This window comes from Hypanus sabinus, chromosome 6 (assembly GCF_030144855.1).
Source record: "Hypanus sabinus isolate sHypSab1 chromosome 6, sHypSab1.hap1, whole genome shotgun sequence".
Classification (NCBI taxonomy): domain Eukaryota; kingdom Metazoa; phylum Chordata; class Chondrichthyes; order Myliobatiformes; family Dasyatidae; genus Hypanus; species Hypanus sabinus.
Genome location: NC_082711.1, coordinates 34,662,751 through 34,681,393, shown reverse-complemented (window position 1 = coordinate 34,681,393; position 18,643 = coordinate 34,662,751). Strand labels below are relative to the sequence as shown.

Genomic DNA, 18,643 nt, shown 5'->3' with positions numbered 1-18,643 from the left:
TCTTGATGAGGTCACCCAAGTCAAACAGGTCAAAGGGTAGAGGTCGGACTGCACTGGTTCTGCAGGTTCGGAGGTTCAGCAGTGACTGGTCGAATAAAACAGTGACAGAAACAGCGGGGAGGAATCCTTCTACATCTGTGTGCAACAGTTCTTCCGAGTCTCCACCACAAATAAAAGTAGTGAAAACCCAGAGGAAGCTACTGCAATGATGGAGTTGGCTCCAAACACCGACAGACACAGATAAAGGACCTTCACTGCTGCCCTAAACACCAGTCGGCGTAACAGGCAGTCATATATAACATATTAAAAATTGTGCTATCTCTTTTCTTAGCATCAAGTTGAAGTATCAAGCTCTAGGTAAATTACCAGACTTCCAAACATGTCATGACTTCCAAACTGTAACTGAGAACTAGCAACATGACATAATTTCATCTTTCAGCATTATTCAAAGATTCACAGGTCAAAGTAACAAAATACAAGCTGTTTATTTTACACAATATTCCTTTTGTTACATCTGCCCAGTATGATCTAGTCTTTGTGAAAATTTGTGTGTTAAACACATACTAGAAACACAAAATTATTATTGGGTTTGTAGCAGAAACTGCAGATGTTGAAATGGGATGCTAAAGAATCCTGCGAGAACTTAGCAGGTCAGGCAGGATCCGTGAGGAGAGAAACACAGTCGGTGCTTCAGGTCCGGAACCACTCAGTGTGAGTGGAAGAGTAACCTTGCATATTGTTCTGAGGAAAAGTCTGGATTGAATCATCTGTGGTTTCCCTCCTCCAGGGATCCTGCCTGACCTGCTGAGCATCTCAGCCTTCTCTGCTTTCATTCTTTAGTTTCATGTACTTCTCTTTAATTTTGCTCCAAATTCAACAGCAAGTCTGTTCTTTCAATCTTCCTAGGAAACACACCAGCACAGTAGAGAATATAGATGTTCTACAGTTCTAATTCCTAGTCCTGTCCCCACTTAAATCATCATTGCATCTGTGGTGAAAGAACCAGTTTGCGCACTCAGTGATAAATGTGGCCAGCGGCCAAAATGTCTCACATGCCACCTTAAATCATTCAAGAGATCTGACCCCACTAAATAGCCTCTTAATTCAGTGAACGAGCACAGCAATAGTGCAGGTGTTACACCTGGGAGAGATTGTTCCAAAACATAAAACTAGACTGGCAAAGTGACAAGAGATAAACAGAGTGCACTTCTACTTCAATCAACGCAATTTTTATTTAAACCGCTTACTCACCACCACCACCTTCTTATGGAAAGGTGGTGAGCTGGTTCTGCAGGGAGTAGCAATTATTCTGTTAATTTCAAATGCTACAGAATAATTGGCATTATTTTGCTAAATGTAAGAACAAATAAATATGTAAAAAACAGAAAATGTTACTGAGCTGTGTAGGTCCAGCTGCATCTATTGAGAAGAGTCAATGTTTCCAATTTTCAGAGAGGTGAACGGTTGGAAATTGTTGTGTATTTAATATTTAAGCAAATATATACGTGTGTGTATGTGTTTGAGTAAGCTTTGTTTGTTTAAATACTTCATTACGAGTTATATGTATAAATATGTGAATTCCACACATCATCATGTTACCACATGATATATACATGCCTCACTTAAACAACAGTTAGACAGACAGACATACTTTATTGATCCCAAGGGAAACTGGGTTTCGTTACAGCCGCACCAACCAAGAATAGTGAAGAAATATAGCAATATAAAACCATAAATAATTAAATAATAATGTTAATCATGCCAAGTGGAAATAAAGTCCAGGACCAGCCTATTGGCTCAGGGTGTCTGACACTCCGAGGGAGTTGTAAAGTTTGATGGCCACAGGTATGAATGACTTCCTATGACGCTCAGTGTTACATCTCGGTGGAATAAGTCTCTGGCTGAATGTACTCCTGTGCCTAACCAGTACGTTATGGAGTGGATGGGAGACATTGTCCAAGATGGCATGCAACTTGGACAGCATCCTCTTTTCAGACACCACCGTCAGAGAGTCCAGTTCCACCCCCACAACATCACTGACCTTACGAATGAGTTTGTTGATTCTGTTGGTAAACTCACATTTTGGACACCCATGTCTTTCTTTGAATTACTTTAATGTTTTTAAGTTACAAAACATAACAGAAATATATAAAATTCTGAGGAGTAATGGTCAGTAAGGTAGTCAAGGTTTTCAAAGGAGTATCAAAAATAAGAGACCATTCAATTAAGGAGAGAGGAAAGAGGTTTAAAGGGGATTCTAGTGCAATTTTTTTTTAATTGCACAGAAAGTGGCTGATATTTGGAACATGGTGCCAGAGGGAGGCATTGGAATCTAATGCAGTCACCAAGGTTAGGAGGCAGTTAGACAGATACTTAAATAGGCAAGGCATAGAACGAGAGATCTAATGTGGGCAGATGTGATTAGTATCATAACAGAAGTGGCAGGATTAGTATCAAAAAGACTCATGTGGAAGTAGAGGGCTGAAAGGCCTGCTTCTGTGCTATATGACTCCATGCCTCTACAAGGGGTGGGGATGAAAGGAAGTCACAGTGACATAATCCCTTCAAAGTGCTGAAAGGGGAAGGTAGGAGAAAATGTATCTGGTTGTGGAATCCCATTTACGATGGAACTTAATGGAGAATGATCTACTGAATGCAGAGGTTGGTGGAATAGAAGATGAGGAAGAAATTGTTCTGGTTGGGAAAGAGAGAAAGTGAATGCAGAGGACATTGCTTCTGGCAAAGTTTGGCAAGGATAAAGCCATGTCCCAGTGGGAAAAAATATAGAACCAATGCATAGAAAGAAAAATCAATTTTTTTCCAAGGCATAGTCCTGGAATAAAATGGAGATATAGAAATTTCTTTGGACTTTTCTGCCACAGGGAACGGCAGAAGTGATTCACTGAATGTACTCATTGCTGAGGTACAGACTTCCAGGCCATCAGCAAAATCAGAATCAAAATCAGGCTTATCACTGGCGTGTGTTGTGGAATTTGTTAACTCAGCAGCAGCAGCTCAATGCAGCACATTATAATATAGAGAAAAAGTATATATATATATATATATATATATATATATATGTATATTAAATAAATTTAAAATAATGCAAAAACAGAAATAATATATACTAAAAGAAGTGAGGTAGAGTTCATGGTTCAATGTCCATTTAGGAATCATATGGCAGAGAGAAAGAAACTATTCCTGAATCACTGACTGTGTGCATTCAGGCTTCTACATCTCCTTCCTGATGGTAAGAATGAGAAGAGGGCATGCTCTAGGTAATGGGAGTCCTTAATAATGGACGTCACCTTTCTGAGGCATCACTCCCTGAAGATGTCTTGGGTATTATGAAGGCTAGTACCCAAGATGGAGCTGACTAACGTTACGACTTCCTGTAGCTTCTTTCAGTCCTGTGCAGTAACACCCACCACCCCTCATACCAGACAGTGACAGAGTCTGTCAGAATGCTCTCCCACATACATCTACAGAAGTCTGAGTGTCTTAGTCAACAGGCTAAATCTCTTCAAACTCCTTATTACGTATAGCCACTGTCTTGCCTTCTTTACAGCTGCATCGATATGTTAGGGCCAGGACAGATCCTCAGAGATCTTGACACCCAGTAACTTGAAATTGCTCACTCTCTTCAATTCTGATCCCTCTATGAGGATTGGTCTGTGTTCCCTTGTCATACCCCCTTCTTGAAGTCCACAACCAGCTCTTTCGTCTTACTGCTACTGAGCACAAGGTTGTTGCTGCAACACCACTTAACTAGTTGGTACTCCATCTCATCTCCATCTGAGATCTACCAACAATGTTTGGATCATCAAAAAACTTCTAGATGATATTTGATCTATATCTGGCTGCACAATCAAAAGTATAAAGAGAGTAGAGCAGTGGGCTAAGCACACACCCCTGAGGTGCGCCAGTGTTGATTGTCAGTGAGGAGGAGATATTATCACCAGTCTACAAAGATTGTGGTCTTCTGGTTAGGAAGTTCAGGATCCAATTGCAGAGGAAGGTACAGAGGTCAAAGTTCTGTAATATTGATTAGGATTGTGGGAATGATGGTGTTAAACTCTAAGCTATAATCAATGAACAGCACCCTGACATAGGTGTTTGTGGTGTTCAGGTGATTTAAGGCCTTGTGAAAAGCCAGTGAGATTACGTCTGCTGTAGACCTATTGTGGCAAAAAGCAAATTACAGTGGGTCCAGGTCCTTGCCAAGGCAGGAGTTGATTCTGGCCATGATCAACCTCTCAGAGCATTTGATCACTGTAGATATGAGTGCTACTGGGTGATAGTCATTAATGCAGCTCACACTACTCTTCTTGGGTACTGTTTTAATTATTGCCTTTTTGATGCAGATGGGAACTTCTGACCGTAACAGAGAGAGGTTGAAAATGTCCTTGATACTCCTGTAAGATGGTTGGCACAAGTTTTCCGAGTCTTCCTTCATCTGGGCCTTCCGCCTTGCGAGGGTTCACCCTCTTTAAAGACAGCCTAACAACAGCCCCCAAGAAAGAGATCGCAGGGTCACCGGGTGCAGCAAGGATCTTCACAGCTGTAGTTATATTCTCTCTTTCAAAGCAGCATAGGAGGCATTGAGCTCATCTGGCAATGAAGCTCACTGCCATTTGTGCTGTTGGGTCTTGCTCTGTAGGAAGTAATGTCTTGCAAATGCTGCCGAAGTTGCATGCATTCAATGTCACCTCTAGCTTCACCTGTCTCTCCACCTTGAAGCAGCCCTCCGCAAGTCATACCTAGTTTTCTTATACACACTTGAATCACCAGACTTAAATGCAACAGATCAAGCCTTCAGCAGACACCGTACATCCTGGCTCATCCACGGTTTTGTGATTCGGAAAGCACAGTAAGATTTCCTAGGCAAAAGCTGATCCACTCAGGTTTTGATGAAGTCGGTAACAACTGCAGCATCCAGGTTCGAAGATGAATCGTTGAATACAGTCCAGTCCACCAATTCAAAGCAGTCCTGTAGGCGCTCCTGTGCTCCCCTTGTCCAAACCTCCTTGGTCCTCACTACTGGTGCTGCAGTCTGCAGTCTCTGTCTATACTCAGCGAGTAAAGGTATAGCCAGGTGATCAGACTTCCTGAAGTGAGGGCAGTCAAGCCTTCTAGCAAAGTGTCAGGGCAGTGGAGCTGAGGCCATGATGAGAACAGCTATAATCTTCTTAAACGGCAGTACAGACCAAACAGACAGATAGCTGACTGAGTCTATTCCTCGTGTTCTCATGTGGAGCAAAAATGAGGAAGCAGATAAGGAGAACATTGCAGAATTTCATGGCCAAGTGTCTTTCTGAAGTCATATTTTGTATTCAGTGATACATGCAGGAATAAAGCCTCTCATAGTACGGCGCCTTTTAGTTACAGGAGTGGTTGCTCTCGAGCCTATGAGAAAGTGCAGCATCTGCAATGAGCTGAAAGTCTACAGTCAACTGTTAAAATTCAACTTGAAAAACATTTTTCAAATTCTTCAAATTGGTGTGCATGTTTAAAACATTTGATTTGAATAGTTAAAAGCCAGCACTTGCAAAATGTTACCACTTTACTGCTCATTTCCAGTGCCATCACTGGGTGGCAGTAATTGCACAGAGTGAGGAAAGGAGGAAATGCAACCTGAACAATGACGATCCAACAAAATTTAGACAAAGTTCCCCACCCCCCCCCCCCCCACCCCTGCACTTAGCATGAAAGAATTCCCAAAATATCAAATTGTAAATGTTATCTTAAATGAAATGTATCTGGGCTTGGGCTGATAGATCTGTGGGGAACAACACAAAGATGATGAGAAACAAAGAATGAAAAGAAGGCAAATCGTTTTGTTTTGAAGGCTACAAAGTGTGGTTTTAATTAAGATTCAAAGAATACAAAGTCTCGGAATGTGCAATCTTCTAAGAAAAATACACAGGTTAAAACTGGCCTGCGCACGAGAAAGACTCTGCCAGGGACCATCCTAAACCCAGCTGCAAAAGGAGGAGGGTTGGGCATGGGGAACAGCAACCCCCATAGCTACAGAAACACCAACAGAAGCTCCAAATACCTCATTACTAGGAGAGGGATGATCTTCTCTGAGAGGACGTACGAAGTTGTGCAGTGAAAGCAGAAGCCACAGGGCTGATCAACCATCAACCTGGAGAGCTGGCGTTGGCGGCCCATGCCCCAGTGAGGGTGACGGGCTTTGAGAAGCAGCAGCAGCCCAAGAGAAAGGAGACCAACAGAACTGGTGAATGGAATACTGATCACTGCTCAAAAGGAACTAGAACAGGATGTTAAACACCGGCACAGCAGAAAGATTCCCGATTTGTTTTCCCAAAGGAAATCAAAAGTTTGCTTGCCGGAGAAGGACAAGTGAAACACACACAATGAAAGTAAAGTTTATCAGATTGCTGTGGCTGGTTCTGAAGAAATCTTTAAAGGAAGAAAGAAGTTACCGGCATCTTAGTTCTGACTGTAGTTGAGGACCGATACAAGGTTAAAGCAATACCTACACTCCTTATTTGGAAACAATCTGGTCTCCATTTGAGTCTTCAATGGAATGATTCTTTCCATGTTGCTGTCCATTCATTTAAAAAAAACACTCAGAGATAACCGCAGCTGCTGAGGCAACCATTAAAAATAGATCAAACACACCCAAGTACAATGTGGTAGGGGGCAAAGTTCACAGAACGTCTGACAGGGCTCCACATCTTGTGCATACGAAAATGACTGGAAAACTTGATATGGGAGTAATGGGTCAACACACTGCCTGTCAATTAGGCTGTGAGCAGGAACTCCACTTAAGAGAGTCCTACAGTTGAATTCAGCAGAATGTCCTTTCATCACGGTTTACCGACTTCATAACTCCTACTTCTTTGGACCTGTCAGCCTCAAATACATGAAATGCACAAACCCTCACAGTCATGTGCGCACACACACACACACACACACACACACACACCTGCATTCTTCAAAATGTTGACCTTTAGAAACTGCTACACAAACACTTGAAAGTTAAATGTTTACTATTTAAAAAGAAATGAAAATTCCAAAACCCACCTGCAACTCATGGATGTCGAACTTCTCCTCGAAGATGTATGACACATCAGCCCCCGCGGACAGGCCACTCATGCTCGCCAAGTAGCCGCAGTATCCGCCCATCGTCTCGATAATGAAAACACGGCGCTTTGTTCCACTCGCTGATTGCTTGATACGATCACAGGTCTATCAGAAATATATCCTGTTAGCATATAAAGTGTATGCAATCGTTCGCAATGCTGGTCTACTAGCGTGACTACAAAAGTGTCTTAAACCTCAAACTAAATATTCAATTTTCCCTAAAAAGACCAGTGGTTTACTCACTACTTTAAAAATTTTATGATTGGCAAGATTATCAAGCAAGTTTTATGTTATTTTCATAGAATAAGTATGTCACTTGATGTGCACTCCAAGATTTAATTATTTCCTCCACATTATCTTGTTTTCAATCTTTTTAGACTATCTACACTCACACTACAATAAAAACAGCCAATCATTCTAAACAAACAAGTTATTTTATCACAAATTTTAAAACTTGCTTATATTTTAGAAAATAGCCATTATAATGTAGGTACACTAAAATCCTTTGGATCTCCAATTTAGAGTTCTTTAAGTTTAATAGAACTCTTGGTTACAGGAATTTTTTTTAACTTACTAGGATAATTTCCAGAAGCATGGACCATTACTCTTGAGATCTAATCTCGAACCACCAGGACAACCAATTAAATGCAACTAATTAAAAACAAACTTGGAAACAAAAATGATAATGACCATGAAAACCCCTATATTACTGTAAACCACTAGGACAACAATCATGAGATCTCCTGGTTGATGCCAAATTCGTAATCTATCAGGTTCACTAATGTCCTTGCCTGAGCAGGACGGTGTGATTACAAGATTACAGCAAGCAACACAGCACCAACACAATGGATTATAAAAGCAGTTTGCTCTGCCAAGTGCACATCGCAATGATTTTTAAGCAAGCAGCATCAATTTAAAAGCTTAGCCACAACTGAAGCTGAAAAAGCGGGAACTTACCTCCACAATCATATTGATAGCAGTGTCAGCTCCAACAGTATTATCAGTACCTGGCATATTATTACTTATGGTAGCAGGCACAATACACATAGGGATGCAAAACTCCTCAACAGAATTACGATAACAACACAATTCCAGCAACGCTTCATACGCCTGGATGGCCAGAATAAAAACAATTGAACTTTGTTTACGTTTGGCTGTTGTACTGCTGTAGTCCAACGATACCTATCTTATATTGCTTTACATGTGAGGAGAAGTTTGGCTTCCCATTGGCGAGTACACCAAGCAAAAGCATATGCAAAGCAGCTGCTTACACCAAAACACACACTCAGAAGATGGTTTGAATAAATAATGTCACCACAAGAGCGATTCTGAGAACACAGGAATGCAAAGGATAGATGTGTAAATTATTAGCCACATGCACAAGCAACATTTCATCATAATCTTGAAAGTTACATTCAGGACAAAATACACTAATTACACCTCCAAGAGGACCAAAAGCTTGTCATTGTGTTTGGAGGCTTGCTTGCCTCATTGACCCAGACAGCTATGTTGGCTACGGTCTGGGCTTTATGCTTTGGCTCTTGGTAGGGTCACCCATGCCAAACAGGTCAAAGGGTAGAATGATCCACCGGTCCTCCGAGTTCAGCTCGGGGCTAACAACCCAGACTGGTAAAACAAAATTGTTACTGAAACAGCAATGGTGAATCTTTCTACATCTGAGTGTGACAGTATTCCTCAACCTCCATCTGGGACTTGTGTAACTGACAGTAGCGAAAGCAGAGAAGAGGCTACTGACATGATGACGGATGCCCTTAACTGGCAGTTGGAGTTGGAGGACCTTAACTGTTTCCCTAAATGCCAGCAGTGTAGATTGGCAAAAAAAACCCCACTATATTAGAGCTGAGTAAGTAATTGATAGGATTTCCCAGAATTTGAAATGCTTTCTACCAATGCAAATTGCATTAACCTTAGAAGAGAGGTATAAAAGAGATCAGCGTTATCACATGTACATCAAAACGTATAGTGACATGCACTGTTGGTGTCAAATGAATTTGCAAGGATTGTAAGTGTTTCCACGCTTCTGGCACCAACATAGCAAGCCCACAACTCACTAACCCTAACCATACATCTTTGGAACGTGGAGGGAAACCCCTGCAGTCATGGGGGAAAGGTACAAATTCTTTACAGTCATAGGAATCAGTAGTAGCAGCAGTAGGAATTGAATCACAATCTTAAAGCTGGCATAGTAGAGCAGTGGCACTAAAGAGAAGATAGACATGTAGGATGGAAATTCGATAACTTCAGATAACTGAAGGATGTGAGAAATGTGCTCAAGTCAACTGAATGCACTGAGATTTGGAGAAATAAGTGATTACAGAGCAAATGATGCTTTGAATATAAGGAAAGTAAATTTAAATCTGAAATTGTGGTAGATTAGAACCCTGGGGGTGAGGAATAAGTAGGCCACCAATGAGTGGATGCTGAATCACAATTCTGCTTTCCTTGGCTTTATGTGCTAGTACATCGAGTTGAGTTGGTAAATCATATTTGCGGCCAGTTGTGGATCAATTCGCACCAGATGCAAAACTTGACCGGGTTATTTCCAGCTGTGAGTCAACCTTGCATCTTCCTCACGTGATTTCTGCACTGGGGTTGCAGCTGATGACTTCATTGCACATTCAGTGTTCGTTTTTCAACATTGCTCCCCTGTCAGTTCCAAGCCAGGCCACTGACTTGTGCATCAGTGTGTAAGCACAAGACAGGTAAGTAGGAATACACAGCCTCATTTCCTGGATTAAAGGACACAGAAAACTGGCTAAGTTTTAATTCTGCATTTTTTACACTTTTCAATGAAGTAAGAAACAAAATGGTTTTAAAAAATTGAACCAAATCACAGTAGTACAGCAGTTAATGTGATGCTATTACAGCTTGGGCCGTTCCAGAGTTCAGAGTTCCATTCTAGCGCCGTATGTAAGGGAGAGTTGAAGACTGCATGTAAGGAGTTTGTATGTTCCCCCTGCGAAACCCATGGCCTTCCTCCCACCGTCCAAAGATGTAGCAGTAAGTAGGTTAACCGGTCATTATAAATTGTCCTGTGATTAAGTTAGTGCTAACTAGGAAGGTTGCTGGGTGGTGTGCATTGTTGGGCCAGAAGGGCCAATTCCACACAACATCTCTAAATAAATGAAAACCAGCAGTGACTGATAACAGTAGATGAAATGATATTATTAACATTTTAGAGTCAGTTACTTGATACACAATGGCAGAATTTTATTCTGAAAGCTTGATGTTTGCATATACTCCCACAAAGTTAAAAGAAAGCTTTCCTTACATATCATTGGTGTTAAAAGCTATTGAATATCACCGCTAAAGCCTGAATTTCTCAAAAATGATGGAATGTTGCCTTTTTAATACATAAACATAAATGATTAATATGCAGCAAAATGAAATTATTTCTTGGGAATCACATAGGAGCAAAGTGTTAATTGAAAAACAGACATTGAAAGATTTTATGCTATTCTGCATAATTCCTTTACCCGCAATATTATCCACCAGCACCAATATTGATCAAATTGCTGTGCACCCTCCCCCTCCCAGAAAAAGAACAATGATCACAAATTCATTTAGAAGAGACACAGAAGGACCCAGAATTGCTTAATAATATGTAAGTTACCTAATTTATGGTCGAACCTGATGGATGCAGGGAGATGTTACTGGAAAGCTGAGATGGTTATTTTGCTATCTAAATACTTAATTTTTAATAATTTTGAGGAATAAACCTAAATGAAACAAGATCTATTAATAGAGCATTGATATAATTAAAGATGATTTAACAGTAGCTAAATCAACTAACCCTTTGGATAAAATCATTTTAAAACAGCACGAAAATTTTGGTTCAAATGCATCTCCAGCTACCACAGCCTGACAAGCATTTTCAATAGAAACGACTTTTAACTGAATAAAGGTTCATTAATATCATCTTTATATTACCAAAAGAGAATGGCAGATCAAAGGTTTGATCAGTTAACAGTATCAATATTTCCTTGCTTATTAAAAAATAAATGAGTTTAGTTAAAAAGACAAAGAGATTCTGCAGATACTGGAAATCTAGAGTAACACACAGAAAATAGTGGAGGAAGTCAACAGGTCTATGGAGAGGAATAACGAATCGACATTTCAAAAACATCGACCCTTTATTCCTCTCCATGTGTGCTGCTCATGGGTGCTCCAGCATTTTGTGTGTGTTCCTGTGAGCTGAATTAATTTAAGTCAGAAAGCTGATACCTGCTATGATACACAGGTCACCCAGCATGGAAAGAAACGTGGCCAGGTTTGGGAGGGGGGCCAGTTGTTTGGGACTGCAGTATCAATCCTACTGGTGCTGGCATATAACAGATGCAGTGGAAGTGGTCCCACAGACCATTATGTTCAAAATGCAGTCACGCGTCCCCAGACAGACTTACATCAGTTATAGCGTTCAGGGCAGTGTCTGCACCAATGCTGAAGTCTGAACCGGGCACATTGTTGGAGACAGTGGCAGGTACCATTACCATCGGAATACAGAACTCGTCGTACTTGGCTCGTCCTGCTAACATTTCCAAAAGGCCCAGGTATGCCTGGAGGGCATATTTGGGTTAGCTTGTTGGTACAATTGGAAAATTAAAAACATGCCAAGGACCAAAGGGAGAGCCACTTGGAGCATCCCAGTGTCATTCAGTGCTCCAGCCAACTTCGCAGCTGGGAACACTTCACTGTTATTACTGCCAGGGCACATCAAGCCAGCAATTAAAACTGTTATATTCTCAATTACACTGTAAAATAGAATTGTATGGCAAAGATCCAAGCAATAAGACCCCATAGGTCAAGATAGTGTTTATGCATACACAACCCCTATCACTGCATCCAATCAACAGTTACATTTACCAAACTATAATTTTCATTGCATATTCTTGTTTAACATACAATAAAATTAATTTACTGCCATTCAATAACTAGCTGTTGCATATAAGTAAAGAGGCAGACTGATTCTAAACCAGCAGCACATTTCCGCTCTACCCTAATCATAAATGGTAAAGAAAATTCAAAGCAAGGATCTAAGACTATAATGCAAACTTGGAGCGTGTGTAGAAAAAGCAGGAAGAGTTCATTTACAGTGGGTGGATACCGTTGCATGAATCCCTTCAGTAAACTCCCGACTCATTTACTTTTCTACAATACATATGCCAAAAGTGATGTGAACATTAAACTTATTTAGAACAGTGATGGGTTGGTGTATGGAAGTACAGCTGGATTCAACTGCAACATTTAGCAAGGTTGGGGATAAGTAACTAGGGTGAAGGTGGGCTTGTGGGACAAGATAAGTTGCTCTTTACACTGCAAGACACAAAAAACCGAGGGAGCTCAACAGGTCAGGCAGCATCTATGGAGGTCAATGCTTTGAGTCAAGGCCCTTCATCTAGGCTGGGATCCTCACACTGTGCTGGTTGCAGTTTGATGGGCTGAATAGGCTCCTTTTCAGTGATTCAATGATACATTCTGTCGCCATTCCAAATTTCCAGCACATCTGCTAAAGCCCAGTCTTTGCAAATTGTATGCAGCTTATTAACTAAATATTTGTGAAAATTGTGCCAAATGGTAGGCTGTAAAGTTTGAACCCTCCCTCTGTGGATTGCTCAAAGAGACTTAGCAGCACTTACGGGGTAACATAAAACCTCTGTACATGGCCAAATTCAGTGCTTACTGCTTTCGACTCAGTTCAGCGCCAAGCCAGAATTTGCATATACATGTGGGTCATATTGGTTGAGGAGCTTCCCTGAGGACCTACTCAGCAACATTTATTATTAACATCATTAAAAGAATCTTGTTGCAGTAATAGTTCAGATCGGAGTTCTGAGAGGCGAGACTGCGCAGGCGCGTGAAGGAGGCCCTGGAAGGGGGGAAGATATATAAAGGAGATACTGAGTGAGGTAGTTCTCTTTGGAAGAGGACAGCGAGGCTTGAGAGGAAGTGCGGCGGCGGCCATTTTCAAATTGTCCAATTGCTTCTCAGATCGGAGTTCTGAGAGGCGGGACTGCGCAGGCACGTGAAGGAGGGAAGATATATAAAGGAGATACTGAGTGAGGTAGTTCTCTTTTGGAAGAGGACAGCGAGGCTTGAGAGGAAGTGCGGCGGCGGCCATTTTCAAATTGTCCAATTGCTTCTTAGATCGGAGTTCTGAGAGGCGGGAATGCGCAGGCGCGTGAAGGAGGCCCGGGAAGGAGGGAAGATATATAAAGAACGCCGCCTTAAGAAGCGGGCAGCGGAGTGAGCCGGGCGCAGAGTGTAGGGCTTGGGCTCAGAGGGCTTAGGCGGAAGAGGGCACAGTAGGCTTAACTTTTAGTTCTTGTATTTTCAGTTATTTGGGAGTATGAGTGTGAGGGCAGCTTGTTGTTCTCGGTGTCAGATGTGGGAGATCCTGGAGTCTCCGAGCCTCCCGGACGTCCACATCTGCGCCAGGTGCGCCGAACTGCAGCTCCTGAGGGTCCGAGTTAGGGAACTGGAGCTGCAGCTCGATGACCTTCGCCTGGTCAGGGAGAGTGAGGAGGTGATAGAGAGGAGTTACAGGCAGGTGGTCACTCCGGGACCACGGGAGGCAGATAGGTGGGTTACAGTCAGGAAGGGGAAGAGGCAGGTACTAGAGAGTACCCCAGTGGCTGTACCCCTTGACAATAAATACTCATGTTTGAGTACTGTTGGGGGGGACAGCCTACCTGGTGGGAGTGACAGTGGCCGGGCCTCCGGCACAGAGGACAGCCCTGTAGCTCAGAAGGGTAGGGTTAGAAGAAAGAGGTCCATAGTAATAGGGACTCAATAGTCAGGGGCTCAGACAGGCGTTTCTGTGGAGGTGACCGGGAGTCCCGGATGGTAATTTGCCTCCCTGGTGCCAGGGTTCGGGACGTTTCTGATCGCGTCCAATATATCCTGAAGTGGGAGGGTGAAGAGCCAGAGGTCTTGGTACATGTAGGTACCAATGACATAGGAAGGAAAGGGGAAGAGGTCCTGAAACGAGAGTATAGGGAGTTAGGAAGGCAGTTAAGAAGGACTGCAAAGGTAGTAATCTCGGGATTACTGCCTGTGCCACACGACAGTGAGAGTAGGAATAGAATTAGGTGGAGGATGAATGCGTGGCTGTGGGATTGGAGCAGGGGGCAGGGATTCAAGTTTCTGGATCATTGGGACCTCTTCTGGGGCAGAAGTGACCTGTTCAAGAAGGACGGGTTACACTTGAATCGTGGGGGGACCAATATCCTAGCGGGGAGGTTTGCTAGGGCTACAGGGCGGACTTTAAACTAGTAAGATGGGGGGGGCAGGAGACTATTTGAGGAGACTATTGGAGAGGAGGTTAGTTCACCAGTGGAGCAAGTAAATAGACAGTGTGTGAGGGAGGAAAGGCAGGTGATGGAGAAGGGATGCGCTCAGCCCGAAGATGTAGGGGAGAAGAAAGAAAAGGATAATAAATTTGAATGCATTGTTAGGGATGGAAAGAGAGGAGGAGATGGAGAGTATCTTAACTGTATCTATTTTAATGCTAGGAGCATTGTAAGAAAGGTGGATGAGCTTAAAGCGTGGATTGATACCTGGAATTATGATGTTGTAGCTATTAGTGAAACATGGTTGCAGGAAGGGTGTGATTGGCAACTAAATATTCCTGGATTTAGTTGCTTCAGGTGTGATAGAGTAGGAGGGGCCAGAGGAGGAGGTGTTGCATTGCTTGTCCGAGAAAATCTTATGGCGGTGCTTTGGAAAGATAGATTAGAGAGCTCCTCTAGGGAGACCATTTGGGTGGAATTGAAGAATGGGAAAGGTGCAGTAACACTGATAGGAGTGTATTATAGGCCACCTAATGGGGCGCGTGAGTTGGAAGAGCAAATGTGTAAGGAGATAGCAGATATTTGTAGTAAACACAAAGTGGTGATTGTGGGAGATTTTAATTTTCCACACGTAGACTGGGAAGCTCATTCTGTAAAAGGGCTGGATGGTTTAGAGTTTGTGAAATGTGTGCAGGATAGTTTTTTGCAACAATACATAGAAGTACCGACTAGAGATGGGGCAGTGTTGGATCTCCTGTCAGGGAATGCGATAGGTCAGCTGACAGATGTATGTGTTGGGGAGCACTTCGGGTCCAGTGATCACAATAGCATTAGCTTCAATATAATTATGGAGAAGGACAGGACTGGACCTAGAGTTGAGATTTTTGATTGGAGAAAGGCTAACTTTGAGGGGATGCGAAGGGATTTAGAGAGAGTGGATTGGGTCAAGTTGTTTTATGGGAAGGATGTAATAGAGAAATGGAGGTCATTTAAGGGTGAAATTATGAGGGTACAGAATCTTTATGTTCCTGTTAGGGTGAAAGGAAAGGTTAAAGGTTTGAGAGCACCATGGTTTTCAAGGGATATTAGAAATTTGGTTCAGATAAAGAGGGATGTCTACAATAGATATAGGCAGCATGGAGTAAAGGAATTGCTCAAGGAATATAAAGAATGTAAAAGGAATCTTAAGAAAGAGATTAGAAAAGCTAAAAGAAGATACGAGGTTGGTTTGGCTAATAAGGTGAAAGTAAATCCGAAAGGTTTCTACAGTTATATTAAAAGCAAGAGGATAGTGAGGGATAAAATTGGCCCCTTAGAGAATCAGAGTGGTCAGCTATGTGTGGAACCGAAGGAGATGGGAGAGATTTTGAACGATTTCTTCTCTTCGGTATTCACTAAGGAGAAGGATATTGAATTGTCTAAGGTGTGGGAAACAAATAAGGAAGTTATGGAACCTACGACAATTAAAGAGGTGGAGGTACTGGCGCTTTTAAGAAATTTAAAAGTGGATAAATCTCCGGGTCCTGACAGGATATTCCCCAGGACCTTGAGGGAAGTTTGTGTAGAAATAGCAGGAGCTCTGACAGAGATCTTTAATATGTCATTAGAAACGGAGATTGTGCCGGAGGATTGGCGTATTGCTCATGTGGTTCCATTGTTTAAAAAGGGTTCTAGAAGGAAGCCTAGCAATTATAGACCTGTCAGTTTGACATCAGTAGTGGGTAAATTAATGGAAAGTATTCTTAGAGATAGTATTTATAATTATCTGGATAGACGGGATCTGATTAGAAGTAGCCAGCATGGATTTGTGCGTGGAAGGTCATGTTTGACAAAACTTATTGAATTTTTTGAAAAAGTTACGAGGAATGTTGACGAGGGTAAGGCAGTGGATGTAGTCTATATGGACTTCAGCAAAGCCTTTGACAAAGTTCCACATGGAAGGTTAGTTAAGAAGGTTCAGTCGTTAGGTATTAATGCTGGAGTAATAAAATGGATTCAACAGTGGCTAGATGGGAGATGCCAGAGAGTAGTGGTGGATAATTGTTTATCGGGATGGAGGCCGGTGACTAGCGGGGTGCCTCAGGGATCTGTTCTGGGCCCAATGTTGTTTGTAATATACATAAATGATCTGGATGATGGGGTGGTAAATTGGATTAGTAAGTATGCCGATGATACTAAGGTAGGAGGTGTTGTGGATAATGAGGTGGATTTTCAAAGCTTGCAGGGAGATTTATGCCGGTTAGAAGAATGGGCTGAACGTTGGCAAATGGAGTTTAATGCTGAGAAGTGTGAGGTTCTACATTTTGGCAGGAATAATCCAAATAGAACATACAGAGTAAATGGTAGGGCATTGAGGAATGCAGAGGAACAGAGAGATCTAGGAATAACTGTGCATAGTTCCCTGAAAGTGGAGTCTCATGTAGATAGGGTGGTGAAGAGGGCTTTTGGAACGCTGGCCTTTATAAATCAAAGCATTGAGTACAGAAGTTGGGATGTAATGCTAAAGTTGTACAAGGCATTGGTAAGGCCAAATTTGGAATATTATGTGCAGTTCTGGTCACTGAATTATAGGAAAGATATCAATAAATTAGAGAGAGTGCAGAGACGATTTACTAGGATGTTACCTGGGTTTCAGCAATTAAGTTACAGAGAAAGGTTGAACAAGTTAGGTCTCTATTCATTGGAGCGTAGAATGTTGAGGGGGGATTTGATCGAGGTATTTAAACTTTTGAGAGGGATAGATAGAGTTGACGTGAACAGGCTGTTTCCATTGAGAGTAGGGGAGATTCAAACTAGAGGACATGATTTGAGAGTTAGGGGGCAGAAGTTTAAGGGAAACACGAGGGGGTATTTCTTTACTCAAAGAGTGATAGCTGTGTGGAATGAGCTTCCTGTAGAAGTAGTAGAGGCCAGTTCAGTTGTGTCATTTAAGGTAAAATTGGATAGGTATATGGACAGGAAAGGAGTGGAGGGTTATGGGCTGAGTGCAGGTAGGTGGGACTAGGTGAGATTAAGGGTTCGGCATGGACTAGGAGGGCCAAGATGGCCTGTTTCTGTGCTGTGATTGTTATATGGTTAATATGAGCATTGGGGAATGCAAAAGTGGTGGAAAATTAGGGGGTGAAAATGGATGGGGTTGAAGAACAGGTAAAAGGATATTTTCCATTATTTGAATATATAGGTAAAGTTGGGCTAAGAGCATTTGAAGTATACACATGTTTTTCATAATAGGAAGAAACAAAGATTTCTACTTTCTCCTCAATTTAAGGCTACAATTTTTTTTTTGAAAACTTTTTTTATTGCATTTTTAAGTAGTTACAAAGTAAAGAATGAAAAAAAAATGTATATAACCCTTCCCCCCTCCCCTTAACCCCTCCCCCCCTAACTGCCCTATAGAAAAAAAAGAGAAAAAAAGAAAGAAGGAGTGCCTGGTTGTTGGAAGATCCCCACACGCTCCATGGAATTCGTAATAACTTTAATATGTATATTTATTTCTTTCCCCAAATAACCAATTGTTTAATCTTCAGAGCATCTATATATTTAATCCTGTCTTTTGTAAATAAGGGCTCCAAATTTTCAGAAATGTTTCATATTTATCTCTTAAATTATAAGTAATTTTTTCTAATGGAATACAGCCATAGATTTCTTTCTTCCAAGAGTCTATACTTACATATGTATCCGATTTCCAAGTAAATGCAATAGCTTTTTTGGCTACTGCCAGTGCAATTTTTATAAATTCTTTCTGATATTTATTTAGTTTGAGTTTCGGTTTTATCCCTTCAATATCACCTAGTAAGAATAATATTGGATTATGAGGAAATTGTGTTCCTGTAATTTGTTCCAGTAAAAGTCTTAAATTTGTCCAAAAAGGTTGAATTTTAGAGCAAGACCATGTCGAATGTATAAAAGTACCAGTTTCCTGGTTACATCGGAAACACTGATCCGATAAATTTGGATTTAATTTATTTATTTTTTGTGGTGTAATATATAATTGATGTAGAAAATTATACTGCACTAATCTTAACCGAACATTTATTGTATTTGTCATACTATCAAGACATAGTCTTGACCAATTTGTTTCTTCAATTTTAATATTCAAATCACTTTCCCATTTTTGTCTTGACTTATGGATTCCTTGTTTAATTGCCTGCTTTTGAATCAAATTATACATACAAGATATAAATTCCTTTTTGAATTAAAATTTCTATTTCATTAGGTTT

General features: G+C 41.4%; 1 protein-coding gene across 4 annotated transcripts in view; it reads right to left on the bottom strand.

Annotated features, from left to right (window-relative positions):
- The window catches only part of pfkpa (phosphofructokinase, platelet a), a 119,383-nt gene that overhangs the window by 21,312 nt on the left and 79,428 nt on the right, over window positions 1-18,643 (bottom strand). For 3 of the 4 annotated variants that reach the window (XM_059971917.1, XM_059971916.1, XM_059971918.1), the window contains exons 16-17: window positions 11,538-11,690; window positions 7,054-7,218 (exon numbers count right to left, since the gene is read on the bottom strand). In XM_059971917.1, the coding sequence (XP_059827900.1) occupies window positions 7,054-7,218; window positions 11,538-11,690 (318 nt within the window). Of the gene's footprint in view, window positions 1-7,053; window positions 7,219-8,070; window positions 8,224-11,537; window positions 11,691-18,643 lie in introns of all 4 variants that reach the window. The other variant, XM_059971919.1, reaches the window with a different exon arrangement.